General features: G+C 42.1%; 1 protein-coding gene across 1 annotated transcript in view; it reads left to right on the top strand.

Moving 5' to 3' along the window:
• UBE3C (ubiquitin protein ligase E3C) overlaps positions 1-19,404 on the top strand; it is a 177,323-nt gene that overhangs the window by 114,011 nt on the left and 43,908 nt on the right. The window contains exons 17-19 of the mRNA XM_077491145.1: positions 1,997-2,094; positions 4,907-5,039; positions 9,653-9,900. Coding sequence (XP_077347271.1) covers positions 1,997-2,094; positions 4,907-5,039; positions 9,653-9,900 — 479 coding nt within the window. The remainder of the gene's footprint in view (positions 1-1,996; positions 2,095-4,906; positions 5,040-9,652; positions 9,901-19,404) is intronic.

Genomic DNA, 19,404 nt, shown 5'->3' with positions numbered 1-19,404 from the left:
TCAGACTGTATTTAGACTTTACCCCTGTCACCTCCGCCATGCTCCTGGTGCCCTCCTGATGAGCAAAAGTAACGACAGCTGTTGAATTGTCTTAAACCCAGATCGGATGACCAGTCAGAAGGAAAGATCCAATGACAGATGAGGTGCTTGCAACTCCAAGACATTGATTGAAAGCATCGATTCTTACTGAGAACAACAACCATGACAGATTTTTCATAACACCACCCCAGTCCAGAAGGCTGGCATCCAACATGACAATCTTCCAATATCGGGGAGAAAAAAATGCTCTTTGACAACTCTAGAAATAGAAACCACCATGACAGAGACATACATCTTGGTTTTAGAATATAGCCAGATCATCTTATGCCATGCTGTAAGTCTGCAATGATATGAATGTCTCCATTTTGAATCTTGAGGCTGTAACATGTTTGCATAAAAAAAAATTAAAAAGCCTTTTGGTTCGAGAAACGGAACTGACAACCCCCTGACACAGCAAGATCTGAAATATTTAAGGCTACTTTCACACTGGGGCGGGTGGGCATCGGCCGTAAAGCGCCACTATTTTTAGTGGCGCTATTCGACCACTAGCGGGGTGCTTTTAACCCCCACTAGCGGCCGAAAAAGTGTTAAAAAAATCTATAGAATGCATTTAAAATGCATAGAATGCGTTAAAATTAAAAACCATGAGACTTTACAACTCCTTTAAGCCAGAGAGCCCTAGGGATTTGAACAGAGGTAAGGGTTACCTGACACATCCCTGGCTAACATCCAGTGCTGCATTACAGATAAAACAATCATCTGATTAATGCAGTCAATAAAATAAGTGTCAACACTAGTAGCCACCAGATTCCTGCTTAGGGATTTAGACTAGTTAGCCAAATTTTGGAAAATGAGTGCTTCTGCGCAACAGCAGTTTTCAAGCTGGACCCCAATCCTAAATTTTGAGATGCTTGCGGTTAGGATTTGATTTCAGAAAACAATGCAGAATACCAGGGGCAACCATAGTCACCAGAAAGGAGACGGTAATATTAAAATGGTAGTTTGGACAAAAAAAAGTCCCGGTCACCAAACTTACATTTCCAACATGCTAATCTCCAAAAAAAAAAACAGGTTTATCAATGCAGAAGATATACTATGCCTCTTCTGCATTAAACTATTCTTACCTGCTTGCAACTGGAGAGATAAATGAACTCCAATGCGTAAGTGAGAGTTACATCACCCTGGCCTGGCCAGTCAAGATGTCTGAAGTTTCGAACCTGGAAGACCGTTTGAAGATCAGTGGCCCATAAGGGAGCTTGTGGGCACCACATTGCTGGAGTGGAGGCAAGCATACTTCCACTTTAAAGTGGAAGTAAAGGATACATATATATGTTTATAACCATTGCTGCACCCCTCCTCATAAAGATGCTGTATAGTGCTGGTAAAAAAAAATCCTTATTTCAGTCTGGTCTAGTCACTTGATGCAGAAACTCCAGTGTCCCTGTGTCATGGAGCGGCTGCTGCAGGAGAGAAGAGGGAGTGCTGACAATAAATGGGCAATGGAAACCAGTGGGTGATGTCACGGCTACGGGAATTTTAGCCCTCCATGGCACAGAGGAGCACTGTGTCATTGGGCACACATGGCATAGGAAGGGAGTACCAGCCTGTAAGAGTGCTGTGTTGTATGCTATGATAGTTTGACAATTATCGGTCATGCAACAGAATTTTCTGTCATGTTTGGGAAATATAAAGCTTTCTTTTGCTTGTATGTAAACCTTAATATAGGCTTACCTGTAGGTAAAAGTGGCTGTACAGGGTGTACAACCACTTTAATGGTAACATTGGCCATGAGAAGGTGATTTCTGCAGTGCCATTTTTGTAAACCAAAGAAATAAATGCCCATTCTTCACCATTTTACAACTTATGGAGGTTGGTAATATGCGTGGATCTATAAAATGCAGATGAAACCTTCCTTTCTCTTTTTTTATATAACTGGTGATTTTTTCCTATGTTTCAGTGGGCATGGAGCCGGCACCCCTTTCTGTGTCTGAGGAGAGACAATTAGCAATACTTACTGAACTTCCATTTGTAGTACCCTTTGAGGAAAGAGTAAAGGTAAGACCCTTTTGATCAGAAGAGATGCAAGTGGCTGCCAGCAGATCTTAGGTCAGTTGGCGCTTTTAACAAATCTGGGGAAGCAGGTTATTTTATGTTAGGTCTGCTTCAAACTGTGTTATGTATCTATGCCTTTTGTTGGCTTGGGAAATAAGAGCTGAATAATAAAAAATGGATGCAGACTAATTCAAGGTTTGAATAATGACCCTTGGGTTATCAGGTCCACTTTTGCTCCTGTTTTCTTAAATCATGCCAGTGGGTCGTGTTTAACGTATTTAGTAAATTTACCAGTACTACACTGAACAGCACATAAAGTTCTTATTTCAAAACCTTTAGATAAAAATAAAGTGGGATTAACTGTTTTTTACATTCTATAACAGGTGTAGGCAACCTTTTGAGCACAGTGTGCCGAAAACTGTTTTAAAAGAAATTGAGCATGCTGATTTTAAACCCCAATTTTTTTAACTTCACACTTTCAATCATGAAAAGGATTTTTTATAAAGTAAATTCTGGTTGTAAACTACTTGATTAATAGTGACTATGGTAATAAACATCATGCACTCTCATGCCTTAGATCAGCCCCAATTCCTACACCTTCACACCTCGGATCACTATACCCCCCTCAAATCTGCCTCACCTCTGTACCCCTTGCTCATTTTGTCTCACCACTGTAACCTGTGCTCATCTGTCCCACCACTGTAACCCCCTGCACATATGCCCCACCACTGTACCACCATGCTCTTCTGTCCCACCAATGTAACCCACCTGCTCATCTGCCCCAACAATATACCCCCTTTTTCATCTGCCCCACCACTGTATCTCCCTGCACATCTGCTCCACCGCTGTTCCCATATTGCTCTTCTGTCTCACCGCTGAACCACCTTCTCGCCTGTCCTAACTCTGAACCCATCTGCTCATCTGCCCCACCACTGTAACCCCCTTTCTCATCTGCCACACCACTGTTCACCCTGCTTATCTGGCACAACACTGCCCCCCGCTCATCTGTCCCACCACTGTACCAGACTGTCTCACCGCTGAACCCCCTTCTCATCTCCCACCACTGTACCTCCTGCTCTTCTGCCAAACCACTGTCCCCGCCCCCCCCATTAACATCTGTTCCACAGCTGAACCCCCGTCTCATAGCTCCTACCACTGTAACACCCTTTCTTATCTGTCCCACCACTGTACCTTCTGCACATCTGTCTCACCTCTGTACCCCTCTGCTCTTCTGCTCCACCTCTGTCCCCTCCTGCTCTTCTGCCCCACAGCTGTAACACCCTGCTCATCTTTCCCACCAATGTGTACCTCCTTTCTCCTCTGCCCTGCCACTGTACCCCCCTGCACAACTGCCCCACCTCTGTACCCCCCTGCTCTTTTATCTCACCAGTGTAACCCCCTGCTCATCTGTACCTCCACTATAACCCCCTTCTCATCTGGCCCATCACTGAACCCCCCCCCCCTTGCTTCTCTGTCCTACCACTTTAATCCCCTTCCCCTCTGGCACAACACTACTCCCCTGCTCATCTGCCCCATCATTGTATCCCACTTGCTCGTCTGTCCCACAGTTGAACCCCCTTCTTATCTCTTCCACCACTGTACCCCCTGCACATCTGCCTCACCATCGTACCCTCCTGCTCTTTTGTCCCACCGCTAAACCCACCGTGCTCATCTCCCCCACTGCTGTACCCTCCTACTCATCTGCTGCACTGCTGTACTTTCTTCTCATCTATGATATGCAAGATATGCAGAGTGATGAAAGGAAGCAGAGATGAGACACGTCCTGGCACACTCATGCCCACTGATGCACCTTTTGCATCCAGCCCACGTGCTTGTATGTGATGTCACATACAAGAATCTGGAATGGATGCGCAACAATGAGCTCAGGACGGGGCATTTTCTGAAAGCAGTGGGCGTGTATGCAAGATCGAGCCCCCGCAGCTGAGAAAAAGTGCGATGCCGAGTGCCGCAGCAAAATTGTGTGTAATTTTCATTGCACTGAATACTGGCTGTGGCTTAAAGGGACACAGAGTGCAGGGGTTCAGTAGAAAGTGATGAAAATCCTCGGTTCAGGTGTAAGTGACACAGAGTTTAGAGGTTGGGAGTAGGTGATGTAGAGGTTGGTAGTAGTAGATGATGCAGAGGTGAGGGGTCAGTAGTAAGTGATATATAAATAGATTTAATATATATGGCTTTGGCAGTGGCCAATCAGTCATCCTCCTGGAAACAGGGACCACCCCCCTAGCAGATCTGCACCCAATCTCTACCCCATCACAAGAGCTGACAATTGCAACTACAACAAAGTTTGATAACCAATCAATGTTTCTCGTTGTTTACAATGTGTGTGGGCACAGTGCCTCCCCCTCAGTGCAGGTGTGGCATGGGGAAGTGTGAGATGGGAATGCATTAGCTTCTCACTGACTGCTGTTGGGGAGAGAGTCGTGTGATCGCAAAAGAGGCTTTGCGTGCCGCTTGCGGCACCAGTCCCGGGGGTTGCCTACCCCTGTTCTATAATATAATTGTGCAAAGTGATTGAGTCTGCCATAAAACATATGTAGTTTATTGTACACTTAATCTAACCATTACTGGTCCAAGCAGTTCTACCAACTTCAAGAATCACTTGCAATAAATGGCCAGTTCCTGATCTCTTAGGGGTAAATGATAAATGCTTCTAGAGTGCTTGGGGACATATCTTGCTGTCAGTAGCTACCCTTTTATCAGTCCCTATCGTCTACTGTGGAATCAGAAATTCAAGTGTGCCATGACACCCCCATGTCCTCCTGGAAAGAATTTTTTAACTTTAAATGTTTTCTAGATCTTCCAAAGGTTGATCTATGCGGACAAGCAAGAAGTACAAGGCGATGGACCTTTTCTGGATGGAATCAATGTCACCATTAGAAGAAATTATATATATGAGGATGCTTATGACAAACTTTCACCGGAAAATGGTTAGTATCCATTTTCACATAAAAATCACTATTTTGTTAGTTTTCCTATATGCAGGCACAAAAATCTATTGCTTACATGAAATAATGCGTGTTTAAATTAGCACTGGCCCAAAATGTAACTGAGTATACAAATCTAGGCATTTTGATTTCTGATTGGTTAATAAGCTATAAGTAACACTTTGTGTGCTAGCTGCCATAACCTGGTATCACTGTGTTCAGCCGGTGGTCCGGTACAAGATAAAAGTGGTCTCTGCAGCGGATTCGCCGCAAGATCACTTTTATTGGCAGCGGGAGAGGGTCTCTCGCTGTGATCCGGTGCATTCCGCTGCTTACTGGAGCCGTCTGCATCGGCGGAAGCGATCCAGTCCTTCTCAGGACCCCACCAGTCTCCATGACACTGCAGAGTGGAAGCGACCTCCGCCCATAGCTCTTAAAGGGACATTTTTTTATTTTTTTTATGACAATTTTTTTTATTGCATTTTAGACTAAATATGAGATCTGAGGTCTTTTTGACCCCAGATCTCATATTTAAAGTGGAAGTAAACAGATTTAAACAGTTAAAGAAAAAGGCATGCCAGGAGTGCTAACTGCACATTGGCTGTGCTCTCAGCCAAAGTATCAAACCATCCAATGGCTGGTGTCATAACAAATCACATGTGCAGCACCATAGCAGTTGAAGATTAAACAGAGGCAAAGATGGCAGCTTCCTTGGCTGAAAACAATAGGGGAGTTTATTTCCACTTTAAGAGGTCCTTTCTATTACAAGGGATGTTTACTTTCCTTGTAATAGGAATAAAAGTGTCACAATTTTTTATTTTTTTTAAAATAGGTAAAATAAATAAGAAGAAAAACATTTTTTAAATGCGCCCCATCCCGCTTAGCTCACGTGCAGAAGTGAGCGCATACGCGAGTAGCGCCCGCATATGAAAACGGTGTTCAAACTGCACATGTGAGGTATCGCTACGATCGATAGAGCGAGAGAAATAATTTTAGCCATAGACCTCCTTTGTAACGCACAACATGCAACCTGTAGAATTTTTTAAATGTCGCCTATGGAGATTTTTAAGGGTGAAAGTTTGTCGCCATTCCACAAGCGAGCGCAGTTTTGAAGTGTGACATGTTTGGTATCAATTTACTCGGCGTAACATTATCTTTCACAATATAAAAAAAAATGGGCTAACTTTACTTTTGTATTATTTTTTAATCCTTAAGTCCTTAAGTGGCTAAACTGGGGCTTTTAAATTCCTGCTTCCTTTGAAAACTACTGGTGTGTTATGTCACGTTCTAAAGCAATTATTTATAGTTAAAACTTGCTAATGGCTAATAGAACGACAGATGTGCAATTTAAAATTTAACAGTCTTACGCTGCCATATGTGTATAATACTCTACTCAAACATATATAAATGTTGTATAAACCCATAATTCTAACATTATTCAAATGGCACAAAACAAATATAATCATGCGGTGTAAATGCAAGAATATAGTGCACAAGATAAGAAAAAGTGTTGTTCACATAAAAATTGAGTCTCAAAAAGGTCCATTAGGTAGTGACCCAAACAGTGCCAGGTGGCTCTTATTTCAACTTCAGTGAATTAGATGTGTATTTGACCACAACAGGCTGAGGATGAATTCCCCAACTATGTCCAGAGACTAACTACGAAATCTCTTTTTGATTTGATTGACTTTTGGCTGAGTTTTTTGCAGCTTGAAGAGCTTGTTGCCTTTCTTTTTAGTAAATGGCTGCTTGTAGGTTGAAAGATTCCAACATTTTGGACAGTCACTGCAAATTATAGTGGCCACTAGTGGGGGGGGCTAGGGGGAGTTGCTATTGATTTATTTTACCCCAACGCAGAGAAAGTATTCTCTGAGGCAGCCAGCACAGTTATAGAACCTGGTACATCTCGTGTTACAGGGTGTTCTTCAATGGAGTATTCCTTGGCTCCATCGAGTCCCTGAGGACAGGCAAGGGATTTTTGTTTTTTGTTTTTTTAAATCTCTAGAGACCTTAGATTAGACTGGGCCACTGGTCCCAGTGACCATATCTTACTCTGTCTTTTTCTGCGCCAGTGCAATCTCCTGTTGGCACCTCATAGTTACTGGAGGTTGTGTTGGACCTTATTGTAGTGCACACTGCCCTGCATTCGGAGGAGGAGCCTGCTGTCTCCAGTCTTAGACTTTACAGCAGGAGCTCTAAAAGACCTTTCTTCTTGCACCCACTATTCAAGGTATTTGTCCACAGAGACTGAAAGCACACTGAGGGGTCTGGGCCCCACCTAAGAGTGTTTTGGAAGTGTTCTCACTGTGGTTCAACCAGTGTACCACTTTAAACCGGTTGTAAAGGCAGAAGTATTACATTCTGTGTTCTAAACCTTCTGCATGCAGCGCCCCCCCCCAGATAAATTCCAAAGCCAGTTCTCATTCCATTGATGTGCACGAGAGCTTTGGCTCTCTCGCTCCTCATTTACTCAGCGAGCATGCACGAGTGCTCCTAGAGCAGCGGTCTCAAACTGGCGGCCCTCCAGCTGTTGCAAAACTACAAGTCCCATGAGGCATTGCAGTACTGACAGTTACAAGCATGTCTCCCACAGGCAGAGGTATGATGGGACTTGTAGTTCTGCAACATCTGAGGGGCCACCAGTTTGAGACCCCTGTCCTAGAGCAAGTGACTCGCTATGGGGGCACTCTGTAGGGGAGGAGGAGCCAGGAGTGCTGGTGGGAACCCAAGAAGAGGAGGTATGGGGCTGTTATTTTAATGTAAAAAAAAAAAATTAAGCTTTACAAACACCTTTAATAAGAACACAGAAAAGGAACACCATAAGTCTCTTAAAAGGCATGTTCATACTGACAAGTAGTTAGAATTCCTCCTCAAATCTCTGTTTGAACTGGCTGTTCCTACTCTGTCCTGTGATGAAAGTGACCATAACCTTGCTGAAGTGGATTAATTCCCTCCAAATTTTTCTTTTCACCCAGGGTAGACTTCCGTTTGTATGTCTATACAGATATGCATGGCACTGTGGTTGCACTGTTGAGATGCAGATAACATATCCAAAGAGCATCCGAATTGTTTGGTCTCAGAACGTTGCATCTTGGACCCTGTGCTGGACACTGTGATCAGTAATGTCACAGGAAGCCTGAGCCTGCTCTAGCCCCAACATAGGAGGTCTGATGAGAGGTTGCTTTAATCTCTGGGCAATTCCATGAACTGGAGTACATCACGCCTCAGAAATATTATCCAGAGGAGGGGAGAGAAGTATTTTTCTACTTCTGACTCTATTGGACACCATTTAGGTATTAGAGTGCCTTCACCTCCAGGAAAGAGTGCAAGTCCCCACTGCAAAATTGTCTGACCCCTGTGCTGCATAATGCTAAGAGTACCAATTTCACTCTAATGGTCCTTTTAAAGGACATTACCTTGAAGACTGACTCTCCTCAACTGTGAGCAGATGCACTGAGAGGAGCAGCTTCTGCACCTCAGACCCATTGAGGCCAGTGGAGGTCATTGCTTGAAGACCCTGTGCCCCCTTGGATTGTCAACAGGCAGAACATCCTTTTTCCTGCTGCAGGTGCTGATAAATGAGAAGGTTTGGTGGACTTTTTGGGACTTCACCATCCAAATGGCCCTACCTCCTTTGCTTTTCAGCAGCCTGCTGGGGAAGGTCCTTCAGATTCCTTCCCATAACCTGCCCTTAATCAGGTAAATACTGTTAGCATTTTGGCTAAAATTCATGCCCCTTTATCCATGGCTGTTTATGCTAGCTATCCTATCTAGTGAAAGGCCTAACCTTATCCATTTAGATTCAGCCGTGGGTCCTTCGGGCAGCTTCTGAGGTGCAGACTGTCTCCAGTCCTTCTAGTAAGGCTAGTTAATGTTTTTTATTGGGTTGCCCACCTCTCAGTTGGACTGCTTTTGAATGTCCAGAATGTATCTGAAGTCATGTGTCGCTCAGTGTGTGAGAAAGAGAGAAAATCTGATTTCCGTACTTGCTGTAAAATCCATTTCTTGGAGTCCATTGTGGGACAAAGGTCCCATCTGTGTTTTTCTATGGCCTTAGTACTGCTATGGAAAGCTAAGGAATGCTTGACAGAAAAGGGGTTTTAGTGGGGGCTGGCTTACGATTTGCCATTGTTTCTTCTGTAGATGAAAGTAAAACACCGCTGCTTATGAATCCCTGTGTCCATAATAGACTTCCAAAATGGATTTTACTGCAAGTACAAAAAAAACTTTTTTTAGTTTAGATTTGCTTTAAGGTACCTCTTTTATAGTAGAATAATTGGCCAGGCTGGATGGTTTTTTTAAAGATCAAATCTTTTGGCTTTTTCAATCATATTTAACAAAATGAAAAATATTAGAACTAGGAGGGCTCTTTCATGTTACACAGGAAGTATGCACAGGGCAACTCTGATCAACATTTTTTTTTTTTTTTTTTTTTATTGAACGCATCTAGCAAAACACATTCAGTTGTATATTTACCAGACCAAAAGGGAGCATATATAAGAAGGTCATTGATGGGGTTTACATGCAATTTTAAAAAAATTATTATGCCAATTTGTTAGTATTCTACAATCAACATGTGTAGGCTATTTTTTATGAAATTTGCTGTATCTCTGCAGAACCTGATCTCAAGAAGAGAATCCGTGTCCATCTACTCAACGCACATGGCCTAGATGAAGCTGGGATCGATGGTGGTGGAATATTTAGAGAATTTTTAAATGAGCTACTTAAATCTGGTTTTAATCCTAATCAGGGGTTCTTTAAAACTACTAATGAGGGATTGCTGTACCCCAACCCTGCTGCACAGACGCTAGTGGGGGACTCCTTTGCCAGGCACTATTATTTTCTGGGCCGGATGCTGGGCAAGGTAAGACGTATTCTTTACTCTTTTTAGAAATTTTTGGTGACTTGAAGAATCTGATTATCCTGCTTTCTGCTTGTTGTATGCATTTTATCTTTTCATCTCCTTTGGAAGAACATTGCATTTAAGACTTAGGCCCCTAAGCACTAGCTCAGCAGGTAATATATCCACTGATCCCCACCGAGCAGGCGGGTGGCTGGTCCCTGTTCGCTCCGCTTATGCAGAATAGACACAGCCTGCTCTCCTCTATGGCCAGTCAGATGTATACAGACTGTATGCACCCAACTGCCATCTGATCAGATGGATGGGGAGCAGATCCCTAGAGGAGACTGTAGAGTATGATTGGGTCCTCCTGAAAAACTGACAATTGGTCAACTAGTTTGAAAGGGGCCTAAAGTTGTTGTTTGGAACTTCTGTATGTACAAGCTTCAGAGTATGTTTGTGTGGCGACCCTAGGAATAATCCTTTGTACTGCCAACATCCTTAAAACATAGAAAGAAGAGACATGCAGCAGGGGCCACCCCCTTGGACTTTTAAGGCAGAAATGGGAGTAGTAAAGTAGGTAAAAGGCAGCACAGTGACACTTTTGAGTACACAATATGTAATACATTTTATAAACATGAACAGTAACATTAAAATATAGAGGGTATACCAATGAACCAGTTAATACATAAATGTATATATCAAACTCAAGGCTAATAATCCAGGCACTGCCAGAGTCAAGCTGAGGTCAGTCCCTGAAGGTTTGTAGCATACATCCTGACATGTTTTGGAAATGTATTGGTATATGTTTCTTCATCAGGGGAGTTTTACATTTGAGTCACTATCTTTATCTGCAACATAGATATAGTTACATATTTGTACTATAATGAGTAATTAGCAAATGGTTTTACATAGTGAACTGTATGGTATTTAAGCTTAGGGGTACTTGCATACAGGATTCGTTGAAGGACATGGGGTAATAATAAAAACAATTGTAAAGATTCCAGGTTCGCTGAGAGAGTCCCCATGGACAGCATGGGTGGATAGGCATGCAGTCCTGGGCCGGCCACTGATTCACATCCACAAAAGACACCCTGATGGCTACATCAGCAAAGAAGTGATATTGTCTAAAGGGCCATAGAAAAACAAGAGCAAATCAAAGTTTTAAAGTTGATACACAGACACAGAAAGTGTGCCCGTGACAGCAAAGCGGAGGCATATATTGCCCAGGATTGCCTATTAGTATGTTACCTTTCAGTACACTGGTGGAAGCACAGACATCAGAGCAGCTGTACTTGAACCGAGACATGCCAGCTGTGAGTGAGCTCTGTTTTATGAGGAGTCACCTGATGAGGGAGCCAATCCTCACAGGTGGTGGTGCTGGTTGTCTGGCCTCATTAGCTTTATAGGGAACAGCTGAGGCCAACCTCAGAGTGTCTCCCGGACACGCGTGGGGCAGACTTGCCCCTCAGGGGGTGATGACGTTGCGCGTCACCGGCGAAAAGAAAGCCTCCGTCTATGTTGTAGACACAGTGAGAGACAGTGGGAACCCTGTCATCCACTAGCCATGCACAGGTGGAGCCTACCCGCTGGGTGGTGTGAGAATAAATAAAAAATAAATAAAAAAAATAAAAAATGATAAATGAGAAAATTTAATAAAATGAGAAAAGGATATAGAGACATGGCAGTTAAATATCAAGTGGACACAATTGACAATAGAAAAAAATCATCCATATTGCTTACATGCAGTTATGAAGGTAATAATGCAGTTACAAGATTGTATTGTGAAAGGTACATCACAGTATAAGGAAACCATAATGTCACTAATCATAGTGTCAAAAGGGGGCACCTGCATAACCAATGAGTCTATGAAACAATGGTGTGAAAGATATAGCATGAAGCAAGGAAGTTGAGTTGTTATTAGAGCTGGGACTTTGGGGGAGGAGCTATAGGTTTAGGTCACAGCCCCCTGAGACAGCCCGGAAGAAAGGATTTAAAGTTAGATGCCTCATCTAGGCCAGGTGGTGAGGTGGCCTGTAAATGAAAAATCCATCTCAACTGACATTTGAGGAGACGCTTGTTAAAATCACCACCTCTGGTGTTGAAATGTATATGGTCAAGTGGCAAAAAGTATATCTTGTATATGATGACCAATGGGAAAATCAGGGTCTCATTTGCGTATGGTGGATATATGTTGGTATATTCGCTTCCAAATTAATTTATTTTCCCGACATAGTAGCACCCACATTCACAAGTGCGTAGGTACATTATGCCGGGAGTCTTGCAATTTGCTTAATGTTTAGAGCGAAAAGTGCGTCCGTTGGGCAAAACAATATGTTTACACCTATCCATTCATTGGCAATAGCCATATCCACCACACGTAAAGGTTTCCAGGGTTTTACATCTGTCCCCTTTGATGAATTTATATTCACTAGTTACCAACTTGTCACCCACAGAGAGAGTCCTCCTATAGGCGACTGCTGGCAGGTCATAGACAAATGGGGCAAGCAGTGAATCTATAGTTAATAAGTGCCAGTACTTGTTCAAGATAAGCCTAACTTGTTTGTGCTGTGTTGAGTAAGTGGTGATAATTCTAGTTGTATCGTCATTCGAGGGTGGGTTGTTTGCATTTAATAAATCCAGATGAGTTAAATTGTTTTTCTATAGGCTTTCTTGAGGCAGGTGCTACCCCCTGTACCTGGAGGTAGTGGGAACCATCAAAGCAAAAGGCATTGTGGGGAATTATAAATTCAAGAGCTGTTGGAATGAAACCAGTGTAACTGGGTTCACATTCGCTAGATCGTGACAACACATAACGTATCACTGCAAGGCCCTTCTCATGAGGAATGGTGCTACACAGGGCATCAACATCTATAGCGACCAATTAGGTATTATCCTCAATATGCATATCCTGAATGATTTGCAAAAAGTGGATAGTGTCCCATACATAAGATGACATTGTCCACTACACGACTAATATTTTCATTTAAATTGCCACACCCAGATATGATGGATCTACCTGGGGGATTAGTAGAGTGCTTATGCAGCTTGGGCAAAGTATAAAAGGTGGCCTCCCTAGGGAAGCCCAGTCTTATGAATTCCCATATTATATATGAGTGAACTTATCTAGCAGCGATCTATATATATAGGTCGGTACCATTCAGAGTTGCTGAGTATTGTTATACACATTTCGATGTAGTGGACCCTATTCATAACCATGGCATTGCCACCCTTGTCAGAGGGTTTGATGACAATGTCTTGGCAACAGGCCAACGAGCTACGTGCCCTCTTCTCGTCATGATTAAGATTAGTATGAGGTCCAGAAAAGTTTTTTCATCCTTTTTTTTTTATTGTGATTTTGATGGTTTTGCATTGTTAACACGTTGGCTGACATTTTTCTTTTGGGCCACTGGGTGGCACACGGTGTGTTCCCTGGGCTGCTTTACTTCTCACAACACCCAGTGGGTAGGCTCCACCTGCGCATGGCTAGTGGATGACAGGGTTCCCACTATCTCCATATGGGCCATATGTGCGGGGAGGAGCTCCTACCTGTCCCCACTTTGTCTACGACAGACGGAGACTTTCTTTTCGCCAGCGTGGGGCGTCATCACCCCCGAGGGGTGACGCTCCAAGTCTGGCCTCAGCTGTTCCCTTTACAGCTAATGAAGCCGGACAACCAGCACCACCCCCTGTGAGGATTGGCTCCATCGAATGAATCCTCCTAAAACAGCGCTCACTCACCGCTGGCATGTCTTAGTTCAAGTGATGTCAGCGCTTCCACCAATATAACTGAAAGGTAACATACTAATAGGCAATTCTGGCCAATATATGCCGCCGCTTTGCTGCCACGGGCACACTTGCGGTGTCTGTGTTTCAACTTTAAAACATTGATTCTCTTTTGTTTTTCTATGGCCCTTTATCACTTCTTTGCTGGTGTAGCCATCAGGGTGTATCTTGTGGATGTGAATCAGTGGACGGCCTGGGGTTGCACGCCTATCCACCCATGCTGTCCATGCGGACTCTCTCAGCCAACCTGTAATCTTTACAATTGTTTTCATTATTTCCCCATGTCCTTCAATGAACCCTGTATGTAAGTACCTCTAAGCCTTAATACCATACAGTTCACTATGTAAAACTACTTGCTTCTTATGCATTATAGTAGAAAATGCTATGTAACTATATCTATGTTGCAGATAAAGATAGTCACCCAAATTTAAAACAACCCTGATGAAGGAAAAAACATACCAATACATTTCTGAAACATGTTGGGATGTATGCTCTTCATGGACTGACCTCAGCTTGACTCTGGCAGTGCCTGGATTATTAGCCTGGTGTTTGCTATATACATTTATGTATTAACTGTTTCATTGGTATACCCTGTATATTTTAATGTTACTGTTCATGTTTATAAAATGTATTATATATTGTGTATTCAATAAAAGTGGCACTGTGCTGCCATTTGCCTACGTTACTACTCCAATTTCTGCCTTAGCACTCCTAGGCTGCATTTGCTGCATGTCTTTTTTTTTTTATACTGAATGTCCCTTTTTTGGTTGAGTTGGCCAAAAAAGTCCAGCTCTGCTATGAGAGTTGTGCAATGCCTGCAGGATGCTGTGTGACGAGTCGGGGTGGATGATCTACTACCCCACCTGCTCTGCATAGACTCACTGTAAGCTCACTTGGCGTATGGTTTGCAGCTGTCCAGGCCAAGAGCAAGAAATGACTGTAAATCAGGGCTCGACAAAACCCGGGCGCCAGGTCGCATTGGCGACTAGAAATAGCGACCTCGCGCCTGGGGCAGCACAGCTGGGGGTATCCTGTCTCTGTGGACCCCCCCGCGCGTGATCGCGTCGGGCCGTTCCGCCGGCGGCCGAAAATTTAGGCCGCGGCTTTGAGGCCTTCTGCGGTCCTATGATTCCTTATGGAATCTGGCACCCTCTTGTGGTCGCCGTTGGTATGACAAACCAGCAATGCTAATGACTGTTTTATATTACCTGCCTCTTCTTCCCTTTATTTAGAACCCCCTAAACATTATATATATTTTTTATTCTAACACCCTAGAGAATAAAATGGTGGTTGTTGCAATACTGTCTGTCACACCGTATTTGTGCAGCGGACTTACAAGCGCACTTTTGTTGGGAAAAATAATTTAGTTAATAAAAAAATAAGACAACAGTAAAGTTAGCCCAATTATTTTTTATATTGTGAAAGATAATGTTACGCCGAGTAAATTGATACCCAACATGTCACACTTCAAAATTGCACCCGCTCATGGAATGGCGACAAACTTTTACCCTTTAAAATCTCCATAGGCGACATTTAAAAAAATTCTACAGGTTGCACGTTTTGAGTTACAGAGGAGGTCTGGGGCTAGAATTATTGCTCTCGCTCTACCGATCACGGCGCTACCTCCTATGTGTGGTTCGAACACCGATTTTATATGCGGGCAGGACAGGGCGCGTTTAAAAATTATTATTTTTTCTGCTTATTTTAACTTTTATTTTTTTTCCACTGTTCTTTTAAAAAAAATGTTGTGTCACTTTTATTCTTATTACAAGGAATGTAAAAATCCCTTGTAATAGAAAAAGCATGACAGGTCCTCTTAAATATGAGATCTGGGGTCAGAGAGACCTCGGATCTCATATTTACACTAAAATGCAATTGAAAAAAAAATTGTCATTTGAAAAAAAAAAAAATTTCCCTCTAAGAGCTATGGGCAATGACTTGGAGACGGGGGCGCTGCTATCTTCCCCTCACTCGTCTCCATGTCAGGCCAGGGACAGGTCCGGATCGCCGTCACGGACCTGGCTCCTAACTTTTTAAGCTGGCTCCTAGATTCCAAGCAAATTTGTCAACCCCTGCTGTAAATGACTCCTTTTAATGTCTATTAGTCCATCTGAAAGCTACTTTTAGCGTCTATTAACTTGTTGTTTTGCTTTAGCAACAGAGTTTCTTAAAAGTGAGTCTGAGGTCAAGCTATGGATATTAAAGTATTTCCATATGCTTTACAACCTGTAAATAAGATTTAAAACAAAATAATAACCTCAATTGTCCCTGTAACTGCAGGTACTGTGGAGCAATTCATCCTCAGAATTCATAGGCATAAGCACTTGGAGTCTTTCTCTCAGCAGCTCAGTTCTCGCTGCTTACCCTCCCAGAGAACCTGTCCTTGTGTGTACACTAGAGATGAGAAGGCACTGTATAAAGAAAACACTGTATAGTGGGGATGGGAGTATATAATTAAGGACCCCTATGACATGTTTTGCAGTGCTGTTAAATAACAATAAAATTTGAAGAGTTCCTAAATGGTGACTTTCTTGGGTAATTGTATTAGAACAAAAGAGGCAAAGCTGCTTGCTTCAGATGAGGTCATAATTTTAATGGAGCTGTGATGATAAATTGTTTAGCAAGATTTAATAGCACAAAGAATTGTGTTTGAATTGATTTGATTTTAGGATCTACATTTAATTCATAACAGGACTCCTGGGCATTATATATGAGTTGAAGTAGGATTGTGCCAAATGTATATGGGAAATAGATTCAAAGAGTGGAACCCAAGATAATTAAAAGGAGTTCAGAAATATGAATTTCTTTTCAGCCAGATCTAGTCATTTTTGATATAGTGGAAAGCTAATGGCTATCACTTGAAGCAGGGGATATATTACACACAGTACTTTTGAAAGAATTGTAATTTACACGTTCATTCTATTTCCAATTACAGAATTAATTTCTTTATCTGCAATAGAGCATTTTGAAGGTGGAGGAAAATTTGTTGCGTAATAATTACTAAAATGAACTACACAATGTCTCCCTAACTTCTCAAATCCTGCTTTCAGGGTGACAGCGAATGAGAAAGAGGCACAGAACAATTTCTTTGTAATAATTTAAAATATTTTTTTTTTTTAAGGATTGAAATGCTTGACTATAAAACACTATTGCCACTTAAATAATAAGGATTTAATAAAAACTGTAAATCCAACTTTCCAGCAAATGTAATGTTGCCAAGCAGGACACTGAAAATATTACCTTTGCAAATAGTCTTTATTAGTTGTCTTCTTTTACCTCTGAGTACATTCTTAGTATGTTAGTTGGTACTGGTCTTCAGATTTAACTGGTGCCATCAATAGTCATCATACCGTTAGCAGAATCCTTGTATTGACACTGCTTTTTGTGTATGTGTTGTGCCCAAATGGAAACATATAAAATCTGTACATTTCTTTCTGGGCAATTTAAAAATCTGAGAAAAATATACAGCACATGACCAGTAATAATTATGCTCGTGGAGCCCATTGACCTAACCAATTTTGACTTTTCATGTGCCATTGACTCTAAGCACACGGTCGGACATTCCGACAACAAAATCTGACGGATTTTATCCGAAACTGGTGTTGCATATATACGGTCGGACAAAGTTGTCGGAAAATGTGATCGTTCGGAACGTGATGACGTTCGTTCGTTGCGACTGGACTATGTTGCGGCTAGTAGCCAATAGCTTTGGTCTCGTAATTTGATCTGAGCATGCGTGGCACTTTGTCCGATTGGAGTTCTCTACAAACAATCGGACAAAGTCCGATCGGATCATCTTTTATATAATATATATATATATATATATATATATATATATATATATATATATAATTTTTTTTTTTATATTCAGCTCTCAAACTTTGTTGGTCGGACATTCCGACGGAAAAAGTCCGATGTAGCCCACACACGGTCGGATTATCCGACAACATGGTCCGATCGGATCTTTTCCGTCTGAATTTCCGACCGTGTGTACAGGGGTTTACAGTGGTTTTCCATGTTAGAGTAAAAATTGACTTCTGTGTACAGCAACCTTTTATTGTACCTAGACCAGCCCCTATAAAGTGGTTAAGTAATTTTAAAAAAAGTGTCGTTTTCAGTATATGAAGGATCATTTGAAAATGGTGGCCATACTCTGAGAACATATAGTCTACATCTGTCCGTAGGCTTGGATCTAGTGGTAGGTTGGTTATTAGGGAATTATCTGACCACTTACCCTTGACCTGGCATTTAAATATGTATGCACAGACGACGTATTTGAAACCGTCTGAAAATTGCTAGCCTGAACCTTATGAGTAAAAGCTGTGCACCAAAAATATCTTTGGCTATATAACACACATGGGTTAATTTTGTATTTATGAACCAAGTATTTAAAGCAGACCAATACCTAAATCAGTACTACCTTTTGATATTACCATATTTTTCGCTCCATATGACACACCTGACCATAAGATGCATCTAGGTTTTAGAGGAGAAAAACGAGAAAAAAAACTATTCTGGACCAAATGGTGTACTAAAATATTTACCAGTGCCCATAAACTGCAGCCTGACCTGTGCCAAAGAAAATGCAGCCTTACCAGTTCCATAAATGCAGCTTGACCTGTGCCAAAGAAATGCAGCCTTACCAGTCCCATAAATGCAGCCTGACCTCATCACATCCGCCTGTCAGGCCCAGCTGGGACGTTGCCCGTTGCTCGCAGGGGTTTGGGATGTCTGTCCTCCACCCTCCTGCCGGTACTGTAACATGGTGTGGGGGGGGGGGGGGGTAGCGCGGTGGTGGTGCCTGGTCAATATTCTCTCCATAAGACTCAGTGACATTTTTCCCCATATTTTTTGGGGGGAAAAGTGTGCCTTTTATGGAGCGAAAAATACAGTATATCTGTGAGCTTTGCTAAATTGCAAGACATAGGGAAAAATGTTCTGTTCTGAACTCTAAGTATAATGTATTTGTTTTGATTTCTGAAGCCAGGAAGGTATCGGTGGTCTTTTGAACCAGACACTTTGGAAAATGTGTCCACTCTGTTTTAGGATCCTTGCCATTTAATAAAAAAAAAAAAAAAAACGCATAGGACATAAACTTCCATAAACAAAAGCAGGAGAGAATGTATAGGACACAAATGCATAACCTATATAATTCAAAGAAGCAAATGCTTAAAAACATGTACAAGGATATTGAGGAGCATTAGAAACTGGTAAACGTGTAAAGCAAAAAAAAACATATGGATAGTAGCAAATGTAAACTGGTGGTATCCCCAAAACGTGTCACCCATACCCTTCCCAATGGTGCCCACAACCCCACAAATAGGACGATAACACGCAGAAGAGGTGCCGGGGGGCCAATCCTGGCAAAGCTCCTAACTATAAACTGTAAAACTACTATTTACTCCCGCTGGTGTTTCCAACATACCTTAGTACATTGACTGCATTGGCTGAAAGTAAAAAGAAAATGTCATATAGAAAGGGTAGCCTGATATGAAACACTGCAGTGCATGCTGTAAGTTTAGAATGATGCCAATTATTTTTGTAGAACATATAGTTCTGAAATTAGAGCATTTTGGTAAAGAAAATACTTTAGAAAATGTAACTGATAGTATCAAAATTATTTGATGGATAAGATATTGATATCTAAAAGCATATGGATTGTTGTGTTATAAATTCACTGTCCTCTCTTAATGACTGTTCTCATCCTACATGAACTGGGCACATCTGATCGTCCCCATCTCT

The sequence above is a fragment of the Lithobates pipiens genome, unplaced genomic scaffold, assembly GCF_037356315.1.
Source record: "Lithobates pipiens isolate NorthernLeopardFrog02 unplaced genomic scaffold, aLitPip1_a1.2 Scaffold_19, whole genome shotgun sequence".
NCBI lineage: Eukaryota > Metazoa > Chordata > Amphibia > Anura > Ranidae > Lithobates > Lithobates pipiens.
The sequence above is the reverse complement of the archived record's forward strand: the minus strand, read 5'-3'. Positions and strand labels throughout refer to the sequence as shown.